At 41.2% G+C, this 17,501-nt stretch overlaps 1 protein-coding gene across 1 annotated transcript in view; it reads left to right on the forward strand.

Moving 5' to 3' along the window:
- Positions 1-17,501, forward strand: part of tmem131 (transmembrane protein 131) — a 170,488-nt gene that overhangs the window by 134,416 nt on the left and 18,571 nt on the right. Inside the window, exons 28-36 of the mRNA XM_055636520.1 lie at positions 2,359-2,545; positions 3,035-3,220; positions 4,037-4,195; positions 5,308-5,897; positions 13,960-14,129; positions 15,757-15,902; positions 15,983-16,098; positions 16,190-16,342; positions 16,672-16,831. Coding sequence (XP_055492495.1) covers positions 2,359-2,545; positions 3,035-3,220; positions 4,037-4,195; positions 5,308-5,897; positions 13,960-14,129; positions 15,757-15,902; positions 15,983-16,098; positions 16,190-16,342; positions 16,672-16,831 — 1,867 coding nt within the window. The remainder of the gene's footprint in view (positions 1-2,358; positions 2,546-3,034; positions 3,221-4,036; positions 4,196-5,307; positions 5,898-13,959; positions 14,130-15,756; positions 15,903-15,982; positions 16,099-16,189; positions 16,343-16,671; positions 16,832-17,501) is intronic.

The following is a 17,501-nucleotide window of genomic DNA, read 5'->3' on the forward strand; positions in this document are numbered from 1 at the left end:
TTCGATCCTTAGTGAGGCTAATTTGAATGTAGTTGTTGCAGGACTATTTGAGATCCATATTTCCCCTCTTGATTAGAGAGGTTTACATAGATACATAGAAAATAGGTGCAGGCGAAGGCCCTTCAAGCCAGCACTGCCATTCAATGTGATCATGGCTGATCATCCACAATCAATACCCCGTTCCTGCCTTCTCCCCATGTCTCTTGATTCTGCTAGCCCTAAGAGCTCTATTTAAGAGATAGTTAGAGCTCTAGGGGCTAGTGGAATCGGGGGATATGGGGAGAAGGCAGGCACGGGTTATTGATTGGGGACGATCAGCCATGATCACAATGAATGGCGGTGCTGGCTCAAAGGGCCGAATGACCTCTTCCTGCACCTATTTTCTATGTTTCTAACTCTCTTTTGAATGCATCCAGTGAGTCAGCCTCCACTGCCTTCTGAAGCAGAGAATTCCACAAATTCACAACTCTCTGGGTGAAAAAGATTTTCCTTATCCCATTTCTAAATGACCTTTATTCTTAAACTGGCTGCTGGTTCTGGGCTCCCCCAACACCGGGAACATGTTTCCTGCATCTAGCGTGTCCAATCCCATAATAATTGTATGTGGTTCTATAATATCCCCTCTCATACTTCTAAATTCCTGTGCATACAAGCCCATTCTTTCTTCATATGACAGTCCCGCCATCCCGGGAATTAACCTCGTGAACCTATGCTACGCTCCCTCAATAGCAAGAATGTCCTTCCTTAAATTAGACCAGAACTGCACACAATACTCCAAGTGTTATAACCTGCATGATCTCCCGGTGGCTTAGCACCAACTCCCCATCCCATTCCCAATCTGACTTTTCTGTCCTGGGCCTCCTCCATTGTCAGAGTGAGGCCCAGCGCAAATTGGAGTATCAGCACCTCACATTTCGCTTGGGTAGTTTACACCACAGCGGTAGGAACATTGACTTCTCTAACTTCAGATAGCCCTTGCTTTCTTTCTCCATCCCCTTCTCAGTTCTCCCACTAGTCTTACTGTCTCAGACTACATTCTATCCCGCCCCCTCCCCTGACAGCAGTCTGCAGAAGGGTCTCGACCCAAAACATTGCCCATTCCTTCTTTCCAGAGATGCTGCCTGTCCTGAGTTATTCCAGCATTTTGTGTCCACCTTCAATTTAAACAACCATCTGCAGTTCATTCTTACACATACTCCAGGTGTGGTCTCACCAGGGCCCAGTACAACTACAGAAGGAGTTCTTTGCTCCTATACTCAAACTTCTCATTATGAAGGCCAACATGCCATTAGCTTTCTTCACTGCCTATTGTACCTGCATGCTTAATTTCAGTGACTGATGTACAAGGACACCCAGGTCTCTTTGCACTTCCCCTTTTCCTAATCTGACATAATTCAGATAATAATCTGCCTTCTTGTTCTTGCCACCAAAGTGAATAACCTCACATTTATCCACATTAAGAAGCTTCTGCCATGCATCTGCCCCTCGCCCAACCTATCCAAGTCACCCTGCATCCTCAAAGCATCCTCTTCACAGTTCACACTGCCACTCAGCTTTGTGCGCCTGCAAATTTGCTATTGTTACTTTTAATTCCTTCATCTAAATCATGAATATATATTGTGAATAGCTGCTGTCCCAGTTCCGAGTCTTGCGGCACCCCACTAGTCACGACCTGCCATTCTGAAAGGGAACCGTTAATTCCTACTCTTGGTTTCAGGTCGGGACCTTTTGTCCAGTGGGGGTGGGGGGGGGGGGTGGGGTGGGGGGTGGGGGTGGGGGTGGGGTGAAGGTGAAGAGCTGGAGGGAGAAAAAGACCAGGACCAATCGGGCTGGCCATTAATAACCTCAGGCAGGATGGTGCCCTGGTAGGCTCATTGTTGGCGAGGGAACAAGAGGGAAACTATGTGGAGAACTGTGGAACTGGTAAAACAACTCTGGTGGTGGAGGGGTGGGGGGTGTTGGAAGAGGAGAGTGTAATTAGAAGTTACTTCTGCACGTTCTTTTATGGGGATTCCTGGTCTCATTTCTCCCTATTCTGTTGGGCCCTCCATCTTTCCCTTTAAATATTTGGGAAAGTTTGCGTCCAACAGCAAACTGAATTTTCTTCTAAGTATGCGAAATCCTGTTCAAAATGTGATTGTTGGCCATCTTAATCTAATGGGCCAGGAACCAAGAGTTTTAAGTGGGATTGGAGTGGTTTTGGACATGGGCAGAATGGGTTCAATATCTTCTTTAGATCTGTGATGCACAAGTATTACTCAAGCAATTCCATCCCAGCAACAGTCACCGTGGAGAGAACTGTGGGAAGTCTTGCACGTTTAAATTGTAGAAATAAAGTCTTGCATCTTTAAATTGCAGAAATGAAAATGAGAGAGCCAAACTTCACGCTGAAGAGAATTTTTAAAGTAGAAAACACAGGACTACTTCCAGTCTTTGTCAAGTCTATGGAGATCAGTGGATACATCTGTGAAGGATATGGCTTCAAAGTTGTAAACTGTCAAGAGTTTGCACTAAAACCGAATGCCTCTAAAGAAATTATTATATTGTGAGTCCCGAAGCTTCTCCTCTCTTTAGTTTTGATTCTAAATATTTGAAAGCTGCTCAATCCAAAGAATGTTGGCATTGTCTGCACTAAAGTTAATTTGGAAATATAAACTAAAATTAACTGGACATACTCAAAAACATACTGGATATGTTTTTATTATTGGTTCTAAGGTTGCCACGTTTTTAACCATGAATCACATGCATGATTTGTAGCTTTTAAATAAGCGTTGCAGTGTTCTGGCCAACCAAAACAAAATCAGAACAAATTGTCTAAGTGCTTGTGTTGGACTGTTAGTTCAATGTCAAATAAGATAAAATAATTCATTGCTTAAAAAAAAGTGTTGACTTTCAAGATATCATTGTAGCAGTAAAGAGATTAGATTGTTGGAATTTGTTTGCACCATTAAAAGTTAAATTTGCAGTTTGTTGGATTCATTGGTTTTGTTGACAGTTTTGAGGGATCTGATGAGCATATCTTGCTTGTTTTCAGGTTTACACCAGATTTCACTGCCTCCAGAGTTATCCGCGAGTTAAAACTCATCACATCAGGAGGTTCCGAATTTGTGTTTGTATTAAATGCATCCCTCCCATACCATATGTTGGCAACATGTGCAGAGGCCCTGCCTAGACCCAACTGGGAACTAGGACTGTACGTGATCGTCTCAGGAATAATGAGGTATCTTCTATTAAACTGCTGCTATTTAATAACTGTCGCGGAATACGATTTCAAAATATACCATTCACTTTTGTGTTAAACGCATTGTAGTCTTCTTGGTTAATTCTCTGAACGCAGCTAATGCAAAAGTCCACATTTGTGGAATTTAATGTTTAATATAGGATGCCCAGGTTTTCCTCGGACTCAGACAGATACACCCACCCCACTAACATAAGGGCACAAAGTAAGCTACAGATTGACAGAACCAAGGCTTTGCAATGAAAAGTATGCGCAGGGATGCAACTAAATCTGTTGCTTGCTTTGCATAAACAGCCATTTGGCTCATTGAGCTGTGTGTCCTAAACAAATGTCTTGCCACTCTTATTTCCATGAGTATATTAAGCTAACTAGTCAGTTATCCGTGCCCTGGAATAGTGCTTAGTATATGTACCCAATTACAAACTGAGAAGTTCAATTTTGTTTGACGTTTCTTCACCTGCTTTGTGGTGTTCAAGGCACCAAGACTCTAAATGGACCTGCCCATTCACCAGTTAGTTGACGAAGGATTGACAAACATAGACTGGTCCAAAAATATATTGGCATGTGGAAGGGCAGTCCCCAGTTGCCAGTAGAGTCATAAATTAAAGAAAATGCATCCTCCCAGAATGTCCTTTAAAATAAAGCCATCTTCTACTGCTATGAATCTAAAGTACATTTGGAAGGCATAAATACTGACACCGTATCTCCTTTGAATTATTTTACTTGTTAAAGACAAGGTGTTAAAGAATAATTTTGGTGTTAACTTGACTCTATTAAGTACTTTGTTTTCTTTCCTAGTGTTTTGTTCCTTTTGGTGATTGGAACAGCTTATTTAGAAGCTCAAGGAATATGGGAGCCCTTCAAAAGACGTTTATCTTTAGAGGGGTCCAATCCTCCCTTTGATGTAGGAAGGACATTCGATCTCAGGAGAATAGTTGGTATTTCATCAGATGGAAAGTAAGTGTAATGTTCTTGACCTGATTTTTGTTCCCTTGTGGATTTGTTGGAATATATTCCTGATTTGGATTTGATAGCAGTTTATTAGTCACTCGTCAAATATTAGATTTTCTACTTTGTTCTATTTTCTTGCAGATCTACTCTTTATGATAGGCAGTAAAATATCATGTCACAATTAATGAGTTGTAATACTCCCACGGTTGCCAGTGTTAAATGTATGCTAAATAAGTGCTAAAATCTGACATCCAAAGTAGGTTTTCTAAATAATCTCTTCAAAGTGGATATTCAGGCCCTACTTTTATTCATAGTAATCAATAAATATTTGAGGTAAGATTTCCATGGTATACAAAGTACTGCTCTATATATAACAGTGTATTGTATTTCTTGTGCACATGACCATTCTGTTTTTGATCAGATAACTTTAGAACATAGAACAGTACAGCACAAGAACAGGCCCTTCACCCACAAAGTCTATGGCAAGCATGATGCCAAGACTAACTCTTATGTCTGCAGCTAACCCATATGTCTCCATTCCCTACATATCCATCTGTCTTCCAAGTTTCTTGCATGCCACGAATGTAACTGCCTCAACCACCACTCCTGACACTCACCACCATCTGTAAAATAAAACTCTCACCTTAAAGCTATGCCCTCCAGTATTTGATTTCTCCATCTTGGGAAAAGGATTCTGACCGTCTTCCTTATCTATTGCCTCCCATTAACGTTCTTACCGAAAACTTCTAAATCTATTTTAAATATTTCTGTGTATTATGAATCCAATACTTTTTATGGTCCTAAATCTTGAAGTTAATCTTATACCTATTGCTGTTATTTTGTTTTGCAATTCATTGTGCCCCTTCTTAAATGCTAACGGTGTTCTTGCTATTAATAACCTCTCTAATAATAATAATAATAATAATAATAGCCTTTAGGTAATTGATCTTACAATATTTTATTATATATTTTGTACATTTAGTTTAGAAAAGAGCTTTTTTACATAGATTCTCATGTGCAATAAAATATATAATTTCTATTTGCTCAAATATTGCTTTATTCCTATAACTTACCTGTAGATTTAAAAGGTCTCATGTTGTTTTGTTTGCTGTCTACAGTTTAAATGCACTTGGATCTGAATCAAATCACAGTTCCTCAAGAGGAGTATTTGGAGGAGGTGGTTCTTCAAGACCCAGTGTAGCCAACCACAAACAATTCTCTGCTGCGTCACAGTTGCACAGCAACAGAAACTCTTTTGACTTTGAAAGTCCAAAACTGAAAAATTTTGCAAATAACTCAAATAATACTGGTAGAATGTCTACCCTCACATCTTCCCTTGCCACCACCAAAGCAAATGCCATTGCCCCCGAGGCAAATCCACCCCACAGCCAGGCAAGCAGGCGGTCAAAAACATCGAGACAGTTTCACCAAACGCACCAGCAGCAGACACAGATGCAAGCGGAACTTCAGTCATTGCCACAATTACCTGCAGTGCCTCAACAACAGGAGCAACATAATGAGAACACTGTGTCACATCCATCGTCTCCTGTTGTATCGTGTACAGAAAGTGCAAATATAAGGCACAGCTCGGAGGATTCTGATATCACTGGTCTTGGTGACACAGTGGACCGAGAATGTGAACTACCAGAATCTCCTTCACCAGAAGTTTTTATAGAACAGCCACCCTCGCCAGCATCGAAAAATAAAGGTAATGCATTATTCTGCCTGTGTAGATAGCCATTTGAATTTAGCAAGCCTTATCAAATGTCTTGAAGCACATAAAAGCGCAAAGGAAATAAATGTCTAAAGGATCGACTCATTTGAGGTTCAGAAGCCTGGTAATATGCTGGAAAGGTTGGGACCAGTTGACGAAGGTGAAAGTAATGAGGCGAGTGAGAGGTTATTGAATAGATCTTAGTGACGGGTCCAGGCATTCCTCTTGCGTACTTAGGGGTATGCAGGTGACAAGATGAGCACTTATTATCCATCTCAAAGATTTTAGTACTATTATAACATGTACCAAGGAACAATGAAAACTTTATTTGCATGCTGTCCAGTCAAATCATACTATACGCGAGTACAATCAAACCATAGGCATGTACAACAGGTCGTGCAAAGAGGAAAATACTGGAGTGCAGAGTGCAAAGAAAGTGCAGATTAAAAAGAAGCATCCATGAGGCCAAAATGAGATAGATGGGAGATTAGGATGATGCTCTTAGTTTATGAGTGAACTTTATAGAGGATGGAAGAGGCAATGACTGGGTATAAATGGTCTTTGATTATGTGGGCTACTTTTCTAAGGCTGCGTGAAGCATAGATGTAGTCCATTGGGGTGGAGGGGTCTGTTTTGAGTGATGGATGTGGCAACAGACACAACTACAGTTTCTTGCGGTGTTGGGCCGAGCAGTTGCCAAACCAAACTGTGATGATGTGTCCCAACAGGATGCTTTCCATGGTGCATTTATAGAAGCTGGTAAGAGTTGTGGATGCATGCCAAATTTCCTTCCACTTCTGAGGACATCGAAGCATTGGTATGCTTTCTAGACATTCTACCAGCAATTGTCTATTGCTCTGGCCCAATGTAGTTGGTCCAGAGCAATAGACAATAGGTGCAAGGGCATGCCATTTGGCCCTTCGGGCAAGCACCGCCATTCAATGTGATCATGGCTGATCATCCCCAATCAGTAACCCGTTCCTGCCTTCTCCCCATATCCCCGGACTCCGCTATTTTTAAGAGCCCTATCTAGCTCCCTCTTGAAAGCGTCCAGCGAACCTGCCTCCACTGCCCTCTGAGGCAGAGAATTCCACAGACTCTCCACTCTCTGTGAGGAAAAAGTGTTTCCTCATCTCCGTTTTAAATGGCTTACTCCTTATTCTTAAACTGTGGCCCCTGGTTCAGGACTCCCCCAACATCAGGAACATGTTTCCTGCCTCTAGTGTGTCCAAGCCCTTAACAATCTTATATGTTTCAATGAGATACCCTCTCATCCTTCTAAACTCCCGAGTGTACAAGCCCAGTTGCTCCATTCTCTCAGCATATGACAGTCCCGCCATTTGTAGTAATACTTGTGCAGAGAAACTGAAATCTCTCAACCATCCCCACTTTGGCACCATTGATGCAAACTGGGGTGTGTGCACCACCTCGTTTCCTGAAGTTATTAGGTCCTTCATTCTGCTGACATTGAGATTTTTATTTATCTGTTTTTTCGCAACCAATCCAATATTTATTATCGCCAACAAAGTATTTTGTAATATAGATGGTGTTTCATAATAGAAAATGTGGCAGAACAAATGTACGCAGACATCTCTCTGACATAACAACATTATCATGACCAGGTAATTATTTATAGTCATCCAAAAGAGCAGTAGAGGCCTTAGTTTAAATATCTCATCTGAAAAATGATTCACCTTTGATGGAGCAATACTGTAAGTGACAGTTTCTTAGATTTTCTTTTGTTATACTCCTTGAGGGACTTCAATACACATTTTTCTGCTTCAACCTCTACCATCTAGGCTTTAACCCAAAATTTGTTTAGCTGTGTCTTAAAATGTCTTTGTCTCAGTTTCCCCAGAGCACTGCTAGGTGTCAAGTTCCACAATTAGGACCTGATGCTGCTGGAAGGCAATGAATGTCCAAGTCCGAGCAAGTGCTCTGCAGCAGGTTTCCTTAACTTCTACCACTTTAGTTTAGTTTTGACAAGCTGATTGAATGCATCTTGCATGTAGTACAGTATGTAGTATACTGCATAATACAGCAATGTGGATCTAGTGATGGAGGGGAAGAATGTTTTATGATGGTGACGGGAACTCCACAGGAATTTTTGAAATCTGTATTGTTACACTGAACTCCTGCAGGAAATGGGGACTATATACTCATGCTCTTGGTCAAGAGACTGGAAGTTGGAGATCAACATCAATCATTTCTGATACAACCACAACCCAAAACAAACTGCTGACGGAACTCAATAGGCCGGACAATCCCCCTGTGGAGGGGATGGACATACAACATTACAGGGCAGCCTTTTGGGAGCTGGTCCAATTGTGCTTATGATTGAGTGTCAATGGTCTTTAATTGTCATTTGTACCTGGAATGGAGCAATGGCATTCTTTGCTGCAGCTTAATTGGCCCCATTAATGCAATAATACAACAAGTAAATGTACAATAATCAATCTTACAATAAATTATCATTAACACAAGGTAAACCAACCATAATAGTGCAAACCTAAGTACATGGTCCAATCTAAACAAAGTCCATAATAGATCCTTGCTGAAGTAACCATATAATATAACCATATAACAATTACAGCACGGAAACAGGCCATCTCGGCCCTACAAGTCCATGCCGAACAAATTTTTTTCCCCTTAGTCCCACCTGCCTGCACTCATACCATAACCCTCCATTCCCTTCTCATCCATATGCCTATCCAATTTATTTTTAAATGATACCAATGAACCTGCCTCCACCACTTCCACTGGGAGCTCATTCCACACTGCTACCACTCTCTGCGTAAAGAAGTTCCCCTCATATTACCCATAAACTTCTCTGTCATGTCCCCTTGTTTGAATCTTCCCTATTCTCAAAGGGAAAAGCTTGTCCACATCAACTCTGTCCATCCCTCTCATCATTTTAAAGACCTCTATCAGGTCCCCCCTTAACCTTCTGCACTCCAGAGAATAAAGACCTAACTTATTCAACCTATCTCTGTAACTTAGTTGTTGAAACCCAGGCAACATTCTAGTAAATCTCCTCTGCACTCTCTCTATTAGTAGCATTGTGATTTATTCCCTCCAGGACGTTGATGGGATATTAATATGTGTTGCAACATTATTATCAATCGGAGATGGTGAGGTGTACATTGTAGCTCTTTTGTACAACAAATGTTCATCATTTATTAGCGTAGACAAGGTTGTGGTCTTGCTCATGCTGCAAAGCAGTTGTGAAAGGACTGAACACTCATTAGTCATTATTCCTACCCTAGTGGTCATAGAGTTCCCTGAGTAGCATTGTACATTCCATCCTTCCAGAGGCTAATCCCTCACCTTGCGCCCATTCTAGGAGATTCAAAGAACAGCAAAAACCACTGCATGTGGCCCTGGCTTTACAGAAGCCTTTGGTTTGTCATGATGCACCTTAAGACGTGTTTCTGTAAACACTTCTATAGTGATTGCAAATAGCACTATTTGCTCAGTAAATGCAGCTTCCTGGGTTAAGAAGAAACTGTATTCCATAGAGGGGAGTTAAATGAGCCCAAATAGATCAGGAGGTCATTAAATACTTAAATGTTTGCCAACTGTTTGCTGCTTGTAACATAAAATCCAATTAATTATCCTAAGGACCTGAAAGTAGGAAATTACTAGGCTTTGTTGATGAGGTTGATCTGTGAAGGGCAAAATATTGAGTGTGGCAAAATGAATACATGGTATTATGGTGCAGGTGAAGGTTTATTTTGCAGCGAAGAGCTTCCCTGTGGTAACACTATTGGCCCAAATGTTGTCCTGGTCAGTAATTGTGCTCTGCCTCTGAAATTCCTCCATGGACTTGGTCTGTATTTGCCTTTAAAAACCTTTATTACAACTAAACTTCACTGACTGCAGTTGGAAATGAGTTGGCCAGTTAATAGCTGTGTTTGAAAGGTTTGCCAATTATTGGAGACTATTCTAGGCAGCTATCTGGTCTGACATATCTGCATAATCTACTCTGGTCTGCTTTCCACCACGTGTGGTATTAATAATGGCAGCACAATCCACTTTGTGTAAAGTGAGTCACAGAATTTTGTATTATATCCAAGTTCAACAGAACACACCAGCATCTGAAAAGCAAACCGTGTGAATGCTGGCCCTCCATGATCAGCCATGATGATATTGAATGGTGGTGCAGGCTCGAAGGGCCGAATGGCCTACTCCTGCACCTATTTTCTATGCTTCTATGAGAAGGTTACAGGGGTGATTGCTTTGATCATTTAGATTAGATTATTCAGGGCTGCAACAACTATCTCTAGGTTTGAATCTGCATCCCCAATTTTGAAAGAAACATTTGAAAGGGTCCCTTTAATTTCTACCCATCCAATAAGATCTATTTTGCAGGTTAATTAGTTTAACTAACATCACCATCGAAAATGGCAGTGATTTGCACATATGCATCCTACCTTATTTTCTTTGCAGTCAGTAAATCTGAGTTTTAAAATTCATCGTTTTTAAATTAACTGGTGCGTTTGCAGTTAGGCACAGGTAGCTTTCACTTTGGCAGGATTAGTCACCTATAAAACCAATAAGGATTTACAGAGAATTGCTTTGAATTGGTTATTTACGCACTCGGAATGCATTCAGAATGAATGGCTGACTGTGTGATTGTTTCATTCAGTGCCCCAGTGCTTACCTGTCATTGCAAGATCTCAAGCTAAGGATCAGCTGTTGCAAGACCCATAAATTCTGCACTGAGAGCAAGTGTTTTTTGGCCAGTTGAGAGTAGGCCACGCAAGCTAATCCCACATTTGGGAAGTTCTGGTTTATGACTAACATGAACTTGTCCGTTCCTGTTCGCCCGAGGCAACTTTTCACTCTTGCATATCAAGAATTTATGTACATCAAAAATATTCAAATGTTTAAGAGGCTGCTCTGTTGCAGTTGTTATAGCTGTACATCACCTCTCCAGTGACCCAGATACAGTCTTGACCTCCAGTGCTGTTTGTATGGAGCTTGCAAGGCCTCCCTGTCACTATGCAAGTTTACTCTGGATGCTTCAGTTTCCTCCCGCATTAAAACAATATGGTTATCTAAATTGCCTCTCGGAAGTCTAAATTAGTGATACAAGTTGGAGGGAGGAAAGGATAAAAGATTAGATTTGTGTCAACGGATGCTTGATTGTTGGAACAGGCTCAATGGACCAAAGGCATCTATCCTTGTTGTATTTTCTTTGACACTGTCTCTCCCATAACCACACTAAGGAAGAAAGTACCTCAGTTCCTTCAATGTTTAGGAAAGAACTGCAGATGCTGGAAAAAAAATCAAAGATAGACATAAATGCTGGAGGAACTCAGCGGGTGAGGCAACATCTTAAGAAGGGTGAGGCAACAATCTGAAGAAGGGTCTCGACCCGAAAACGTCGCCTATTCCTTCTCTCCATAGATGTTGCCTCACCCGCTGAGTTCCTCCAGCATTTATGTCCACCTTCAGTTCCTAAACTACCCTGTTGCTGTCCTTGCTTTGTCTGGCTTGTATTTCCCACACAATGTGGTTGATTCTTGCTGCTTCATTTCCTGGGCAAGATAGACACAAAATGCTGGAATAGCTCAGCAGGTCAGGCAGCATCTCTGGAGAAACAGTGGGTGATGTTTTGTGTCTGAACCCTTCCTCGGACTTAGATCATGGGCAATCAGGGGTGGACATTGTGGGAAATTCCACATCTTGTTAACACATCATTTTAAGATCTTTACTACTTTTTTAATTCTGCCTATTTAACACATTTACACCTGTCTATTGTTCTATCGGCAAGTCTGAATTCCTTGCTTTTTATCTAAAGCAGCTACAATAATAAAATATAATGTACTATTTTGCAGAATCTTTGTATAGAAACATAGAAAATAGGTGCAGGGGGAGGCCATTCGGCCCTTCGAGCCAGCACCGTCATTCATTGTGATCATGGCTGATCGTCCCCAATCAATAACCTGTGCCTGCCTTCTCCCCATATCCCTTGATTCCACTAGCCCCTAGAGCTCTATCTAACTCTCTCTTAAATCCCTCCAGTGATTTGGTCTCCACTGCCTTCAAATTCACAACTCTCTGGGTGAAAAAGGTTGTTCTCACCTCAGTCTTAAATGAGCTCCCCTTTATTCTAAGCCTGTGGTCCCTGGTTCTGGACTCACCCAACATTGGGAACATTTTTCCTGCATGTAGCTTGTCCAGTCCTTTTATAATTTTATATGTTTCTATAAGATTCCCCCCTCATCCTTCTAAACTCCAGTGAATACAAGCCTCGTCTTTTCAATCTTTCCTCATATGACAGTTTCGCCATCCCAGGGATCAATCTCGTGAACCTACGCTGCACTGCCTCAATCACAAGGATGTCCTTCCTCAAATTAGGAGACCAAAACTGTACACAATACTCCAGATGTGGTCTTACCACAGCCCTATACAACTGCAGAAGAACCTCTTTACTCCTATACTGAAATCCTCTTGTTATGAAGGCCAACATTCCATTAGCTTTCTTCACTGCCTGCTGTGCCTGCACGCCAACTTTCAGTACTGGTGTACAAGGACGCCCGGGTCTCGCTGCACCTCCCCCTTACCTAAACTAACCCCATTGAGATAATAATCCGCCCCCTTGTTTTTGCCACCAAAGTGGATAACCTGACATTTATCTATATTATAATGCATCTGCCCACTCACTCAACCTGTCCAGGTCACCCTGCAACCTCCTAACATCCTCTTCACAGTTCACACTGCCACCCAGCTTTGTGTTATCCGCAAACTTGCTAGTGTTGCTCCTAATTCCCTCTTCCAAATCATTAATATATATGGTAAACAGTTGCGGCCCCAACACCGAGCCTTGTGGCAGTCCACTCGCCACTGCCTGCCATTCTGAAAAGGACCCGTTCACTCTTACTCTTTGGTTCCTGTCTGCCAACCAATTTTCTATCCACTTCAACACCCTGCCCTCAATACCATGTGCTCCAATCAACTGCTATCAAATGCCCCATTATTACCTCTTTAATAATTGACTCCAGCATCTTTCCCACCACCGAAGTCGGGCTAATTGAAAAGTGGGATAACATTAGCTATCCTCCAATCCACAGGAACTGATCCTGAATCTATTGAACTTTGGAAAATGATCACCAATGGGTCCACTATTTCTAGAGCCTGAGGATCCTGGGATGCAGACCCAGGGGATTTATCATCCTTCAGTCCCATCAGGCCCAGTGGATTTATCATCCTTCAGTCCCATTAGCCTACCCAATACTATTTCTTGCCTAATAAAAATGTATTTCAGTTCCTCTACCCCCTTAGATCCTCTGTCCTCCAGTACTCCGTCCTCTGTCCTAAGTAGTCAGTTTTCTTTTTTCTTTTCTGGGATTACTGCATTTCGTTGTCCAGAACCTAAGTAGTCAGTTTTCTTTTTTCTTTTCTGAATCTGATTATGGAAAGTTGATTTAACAAAACAAATTATGTTTTTATGAACTAATTTCTAACCAGAAACCAGTTGATGTACATATTCTTGAACTTGTCTTGATAATGGGCAGGGAACACGAACTGGTTGAGCTATATATTTGACCTTATATTTGACCTTTTTTTTGCTTAGTGGAGATGTTTGGGTTTCTCCATTTGTGTAATGTTAATACGGGTTCCTCTTCTATAGAACTTCAAGTCCCAAATTGAGAACAATTATAAGGAAACCAGCATTTTCAATTAGTATCTTTTAAAAAAAAATCCGACCACTGATTGAGAACATTTTTTCTTCCCTCCAGTGTCACTCGCATCATCCTTGCCCATGATGGTCAGTCTATATTGTGAAGACGTCTGTAGAAAATGCATCAAATATACAGAAGCTATGTCCTTGGTCTCTATTTTCCCACAGCCTTTTTTTGTAAAAAAAAATCTCTCATAATGTTTGGTGTGGCATTAGCTCATAACAAGGAATTGAATCCCATGTGCCAGCAGAAGCCTACATACTGAACCTTTTAGCCAATGTTCGTCATTAATCCAAGCCGGTACATAGCGGCTTAATTTTTTGAAATTTCTACTGACGTGAACATTTTCTTGCTGTGATTTACAGGGAAAGTAAAATTACAGCGCAAAACTAAAGCACAGAAAAAACGCGAAGAGAAAGACAAACGGGTAAAAGGAAAACCACTGGAGGATGAATCAAAAGATGCTGATAATGATGACAGCTCATCCACCACCACTGAAACGTCCAATCCAGACGTTGAATCACCCCTCAAGGAGGTCGGTTGTCTTTTTTATTTTAATTGCAACCTAATCTTTTTTTTCACCCATCTTGGCTGAAGTTCTGAATCGAATGGAAGAGTTGTTTAAAGTTTAAATTTTTATATGGGCTAATCTAGGTACGTTAAGTTAATTCTGAATGGAAAATGCAGGTGCTGGAAGTGCAGAAATTTGAAAGTGCTGGAAACACTCGGCAGGCAGTATCTGTGGAAATGATACAGAAGATTTCAGTTTAAAGATTTTATCAGAACTACGCAATGTTGTTAGCAATAACCACAGATGCTGCCGAAGTCAAGTCTTTTGAGCATTATCTATTTTTAATTCTACATCCTTTTGAATATTTTGAAGAAAATTTGTGAATCTTTCAGATATTCCAGATATCTTTAACCTTCATGTAGAGCATTGTCTCTACTAACCCACAATCACTGACCGTTGCCCTCTCAAGTTACTGGTCTTTCTCCCTTTCCTGTTTGAGATCCTTCCAATTGTCGAATGCTGTGACCTCCCCGGTTAGCAAAGCTACAAGTTAAAGCCAATTAAAGCCAATACCGTTTTCTCTTTTGTACTCCAATCACTGCTGACCAGACCTGACTACCATTATCTTCCCTGACCCCACTCAAGGATCTGTGCCTGAATTTTTCATCGTGTTGCCCCTTAGAGATAGAAGGGAGCTTCCACGTTTCTGTAACATGGATCTAACTCTTGCTCTAATTTGGATTGCTTCAATAACATCGTCACTTTTTTGAGAATTCGAGATTCCTCATCATCAAACCTATTGCCTGACACATTCATCTCTTCTCTCAAAATGTACCTCAATCCTTTTGCATGTCATGCCATGTCAGTCAGAGTTTAGCCTATCCTGCAAATTATGGGGCTCGCATAACATTTTAAAACTGCTGGAAACACTTAGCAAATCTAACAGGATTAAACTAACATTTCTATTTCACTCCATTTATAGAAATTTAAGATGAATAGTTTAGAGAAAGTAGAAAGGAACGACACTGTAGTACAGCGGTAGAGTTCCTGCCTTGCAGCGACAGAGACCTAGGATTGATCCTGACTGTGGGCACTGTCTGTACTGAGTTTGAATGTTCTCCCTGTGTCCGCTTGGGCTTTCTCCGGGTGCTCCGGTTTCCTCCCACACTTCAAAGACATACAGGTTGCCAGTTAATTGGCTTCAGTAAAATTGGTTATTGTCCCCAGTGTGTAGGTTAGTGCTAATGTACGGGGTGATTACTGGTTTGCACGGACTTGGTGGGGTGAAGGGCAAGTTTCTGCGCTGGATCTCAAGTCTAAAGAGAACATAAGATGCAAGCAGCAAACCTGTGAATAAAAATAAAGCAAAGGACAGAAATGTGAGAGTGAGGATTCTTCTCGGGGTCCTGTGAAATGAAAAGTATACAGCGAAGTGATGATGTAACTTGTGTTCAGTGGCTCTACTTCAGAGGTCATTTTCTGAACAGTGCATGTCATATTCTAGTTGGAAGGAATCTTTAATGTGGAGAAGATTTGGAGCTTTGGTGGGTTCATGAGGCAAGGCAAATTGAAAATAGTCACATTCTTTGCGCTAAAATTTATGACTAAAGATTGCAGACAAAAGTTAGCTAATTTTTTTTAATACATTTAGTCTCCAGATTCGGATAAGAAAAAAGGGAAAACGGTTTCACCAATCAAAGAGAAAGATGATACAGACATGTTTCAAATGTTAAAGCTTAAAGGAAAGAAATCCCTAGGAATTATCAAAAAGGAAACCCAGAACGACATTAAATCAAGGTAAGCTCCACATTTGTCATGGATACAACTTTTTTTAACTATTTACTTTCTTAATATTGATCAGCTCATTTTGTGTTCAGTTCACTAGAGTTGCCATATACTACTCCATTAGAGAACAAACAGCGTAAGACCTTTCCATCCAAAATTGCAACAACCTTGACAAATTGCCCAAAACTAAGGAACCTGCCAAAAAGAGGTAGGTAGTCCGCATTTTTGTTGAATTATTCTGAAGTTGTCATGCTTTTTGATGTTGACGCTAATGATTATCAAAAAATATCTTTCTCCAGTGCCAGGTAAACTAGATGCAAGACCATCGCTACTTGTCAAGTTTCTTTCAGGCGGTTCTGGTCAGGAAATGGGAAATAGCAGCAGTTCAGAGGGAGAGAAAGATTCTCCACCACCAGAGTGGGACATTGTACCTATTACCAAGTCTAGCAGCAGTAAGTCAATCTTTGCTATTTGTTTTTTTGTTGTTGCTAGCACCACGTTTGACACTATACTTGTCAAAATACGATCTGACCTGTCTATTTTCAAGTTTCAACCTGTAGTGATTTAGCAACCATCCCAAAGGAAAGGATGTTTTTATGTGAACCATGGGGCATGTAATTTGTTTGCAAGCAAGTGACTCTCTTGTTTTTGGTGCTTCCTTTTGAGTTGGAAACTTGTATAGTAGGTGGAATTTAAAGGATAAGCTTTGAAATGGGACTGAATTGTGTTTTATGAATAAATTAGATGTTTTAAGATGACCGGCTGGCTTACTGTTTTAAAGGTTCAGACAGTCTTCAACAGCTCTCCATCCAGACCCTTAATGCAGACGTTTTCTTGAAGAGGCAGAGCTCGCCTATGCCTGGACCTCCATCTCCTCCACTTGGATCACCCCACAATTTAATTATTCGTGCTCCCAGCTACAGCAGCATTGTCAACAATAGGTATAGTTTACTGTTCATAATTTTTCCTCATCTCTATGTGGGTGTGTGCGTGTTTATTTGTCTCAATGCCCAGAGCTTACATTGCAAAAGAAGAGTAGCTCATGCACGTTACAAAATTGTTACATGATTAATGTAGTTTAGTAAAGCTTGATATCGTTCAGTCAATATGCATTACAAGTTTCAAGTCTGAACTTGATCTAGTGTTTAAGAAGGACCTGCAGATGCTGGAAAATCGAAGGTACACAAAAATGCTGGAGAAACTCAGGGGGTGCAGCAGCAGTGCAATGTTGCTGCACCCGCTGAGTTTCTCCAGCATTTTTGTGTACCCTGAACTTGATAGAAACATAGAAAATAGGTGCAGGAGTAGGCTATTCGGCCCTTCGAGCCTGCACCGCCATTCAATATGATCATGGCTGATCATCCAACTCGGTATCCCATACCTGCCTTCTCTCCATACCCCATGATCCCACTAGCCACAAGGGCCACATCTAACTGCCTCTTAAATATAGCCAATGAACTGGCCTCAACTACCTTCTGTGGCAGAGAGTTCCAGAGATTCACCACTCTGCATGAAAAATATTTTTCTCATCTCGGTTCTAAAGGATTTCCCCTCTATCCTTAAGCTGTGACCCCTTGTCCTGGACTTCCCCAACATCGGGAACAATCTTCC

Source organism: Leucoraja erinacea, chromosome 6 (assembly GCF_028641065.1).
Source record: "Leucoraja erinacea ecotype New England chromosome 6, Leri_hhj_1, whole genome shotgun sequence".
Classification (NCBI taxonomy): domain Eukaryota; kingdom Metazoa; phylum Chordata; class Chondrichthyes; order Rajiformes; family Rajidae; genus Leucoraja; species Leucoraja erinaceus.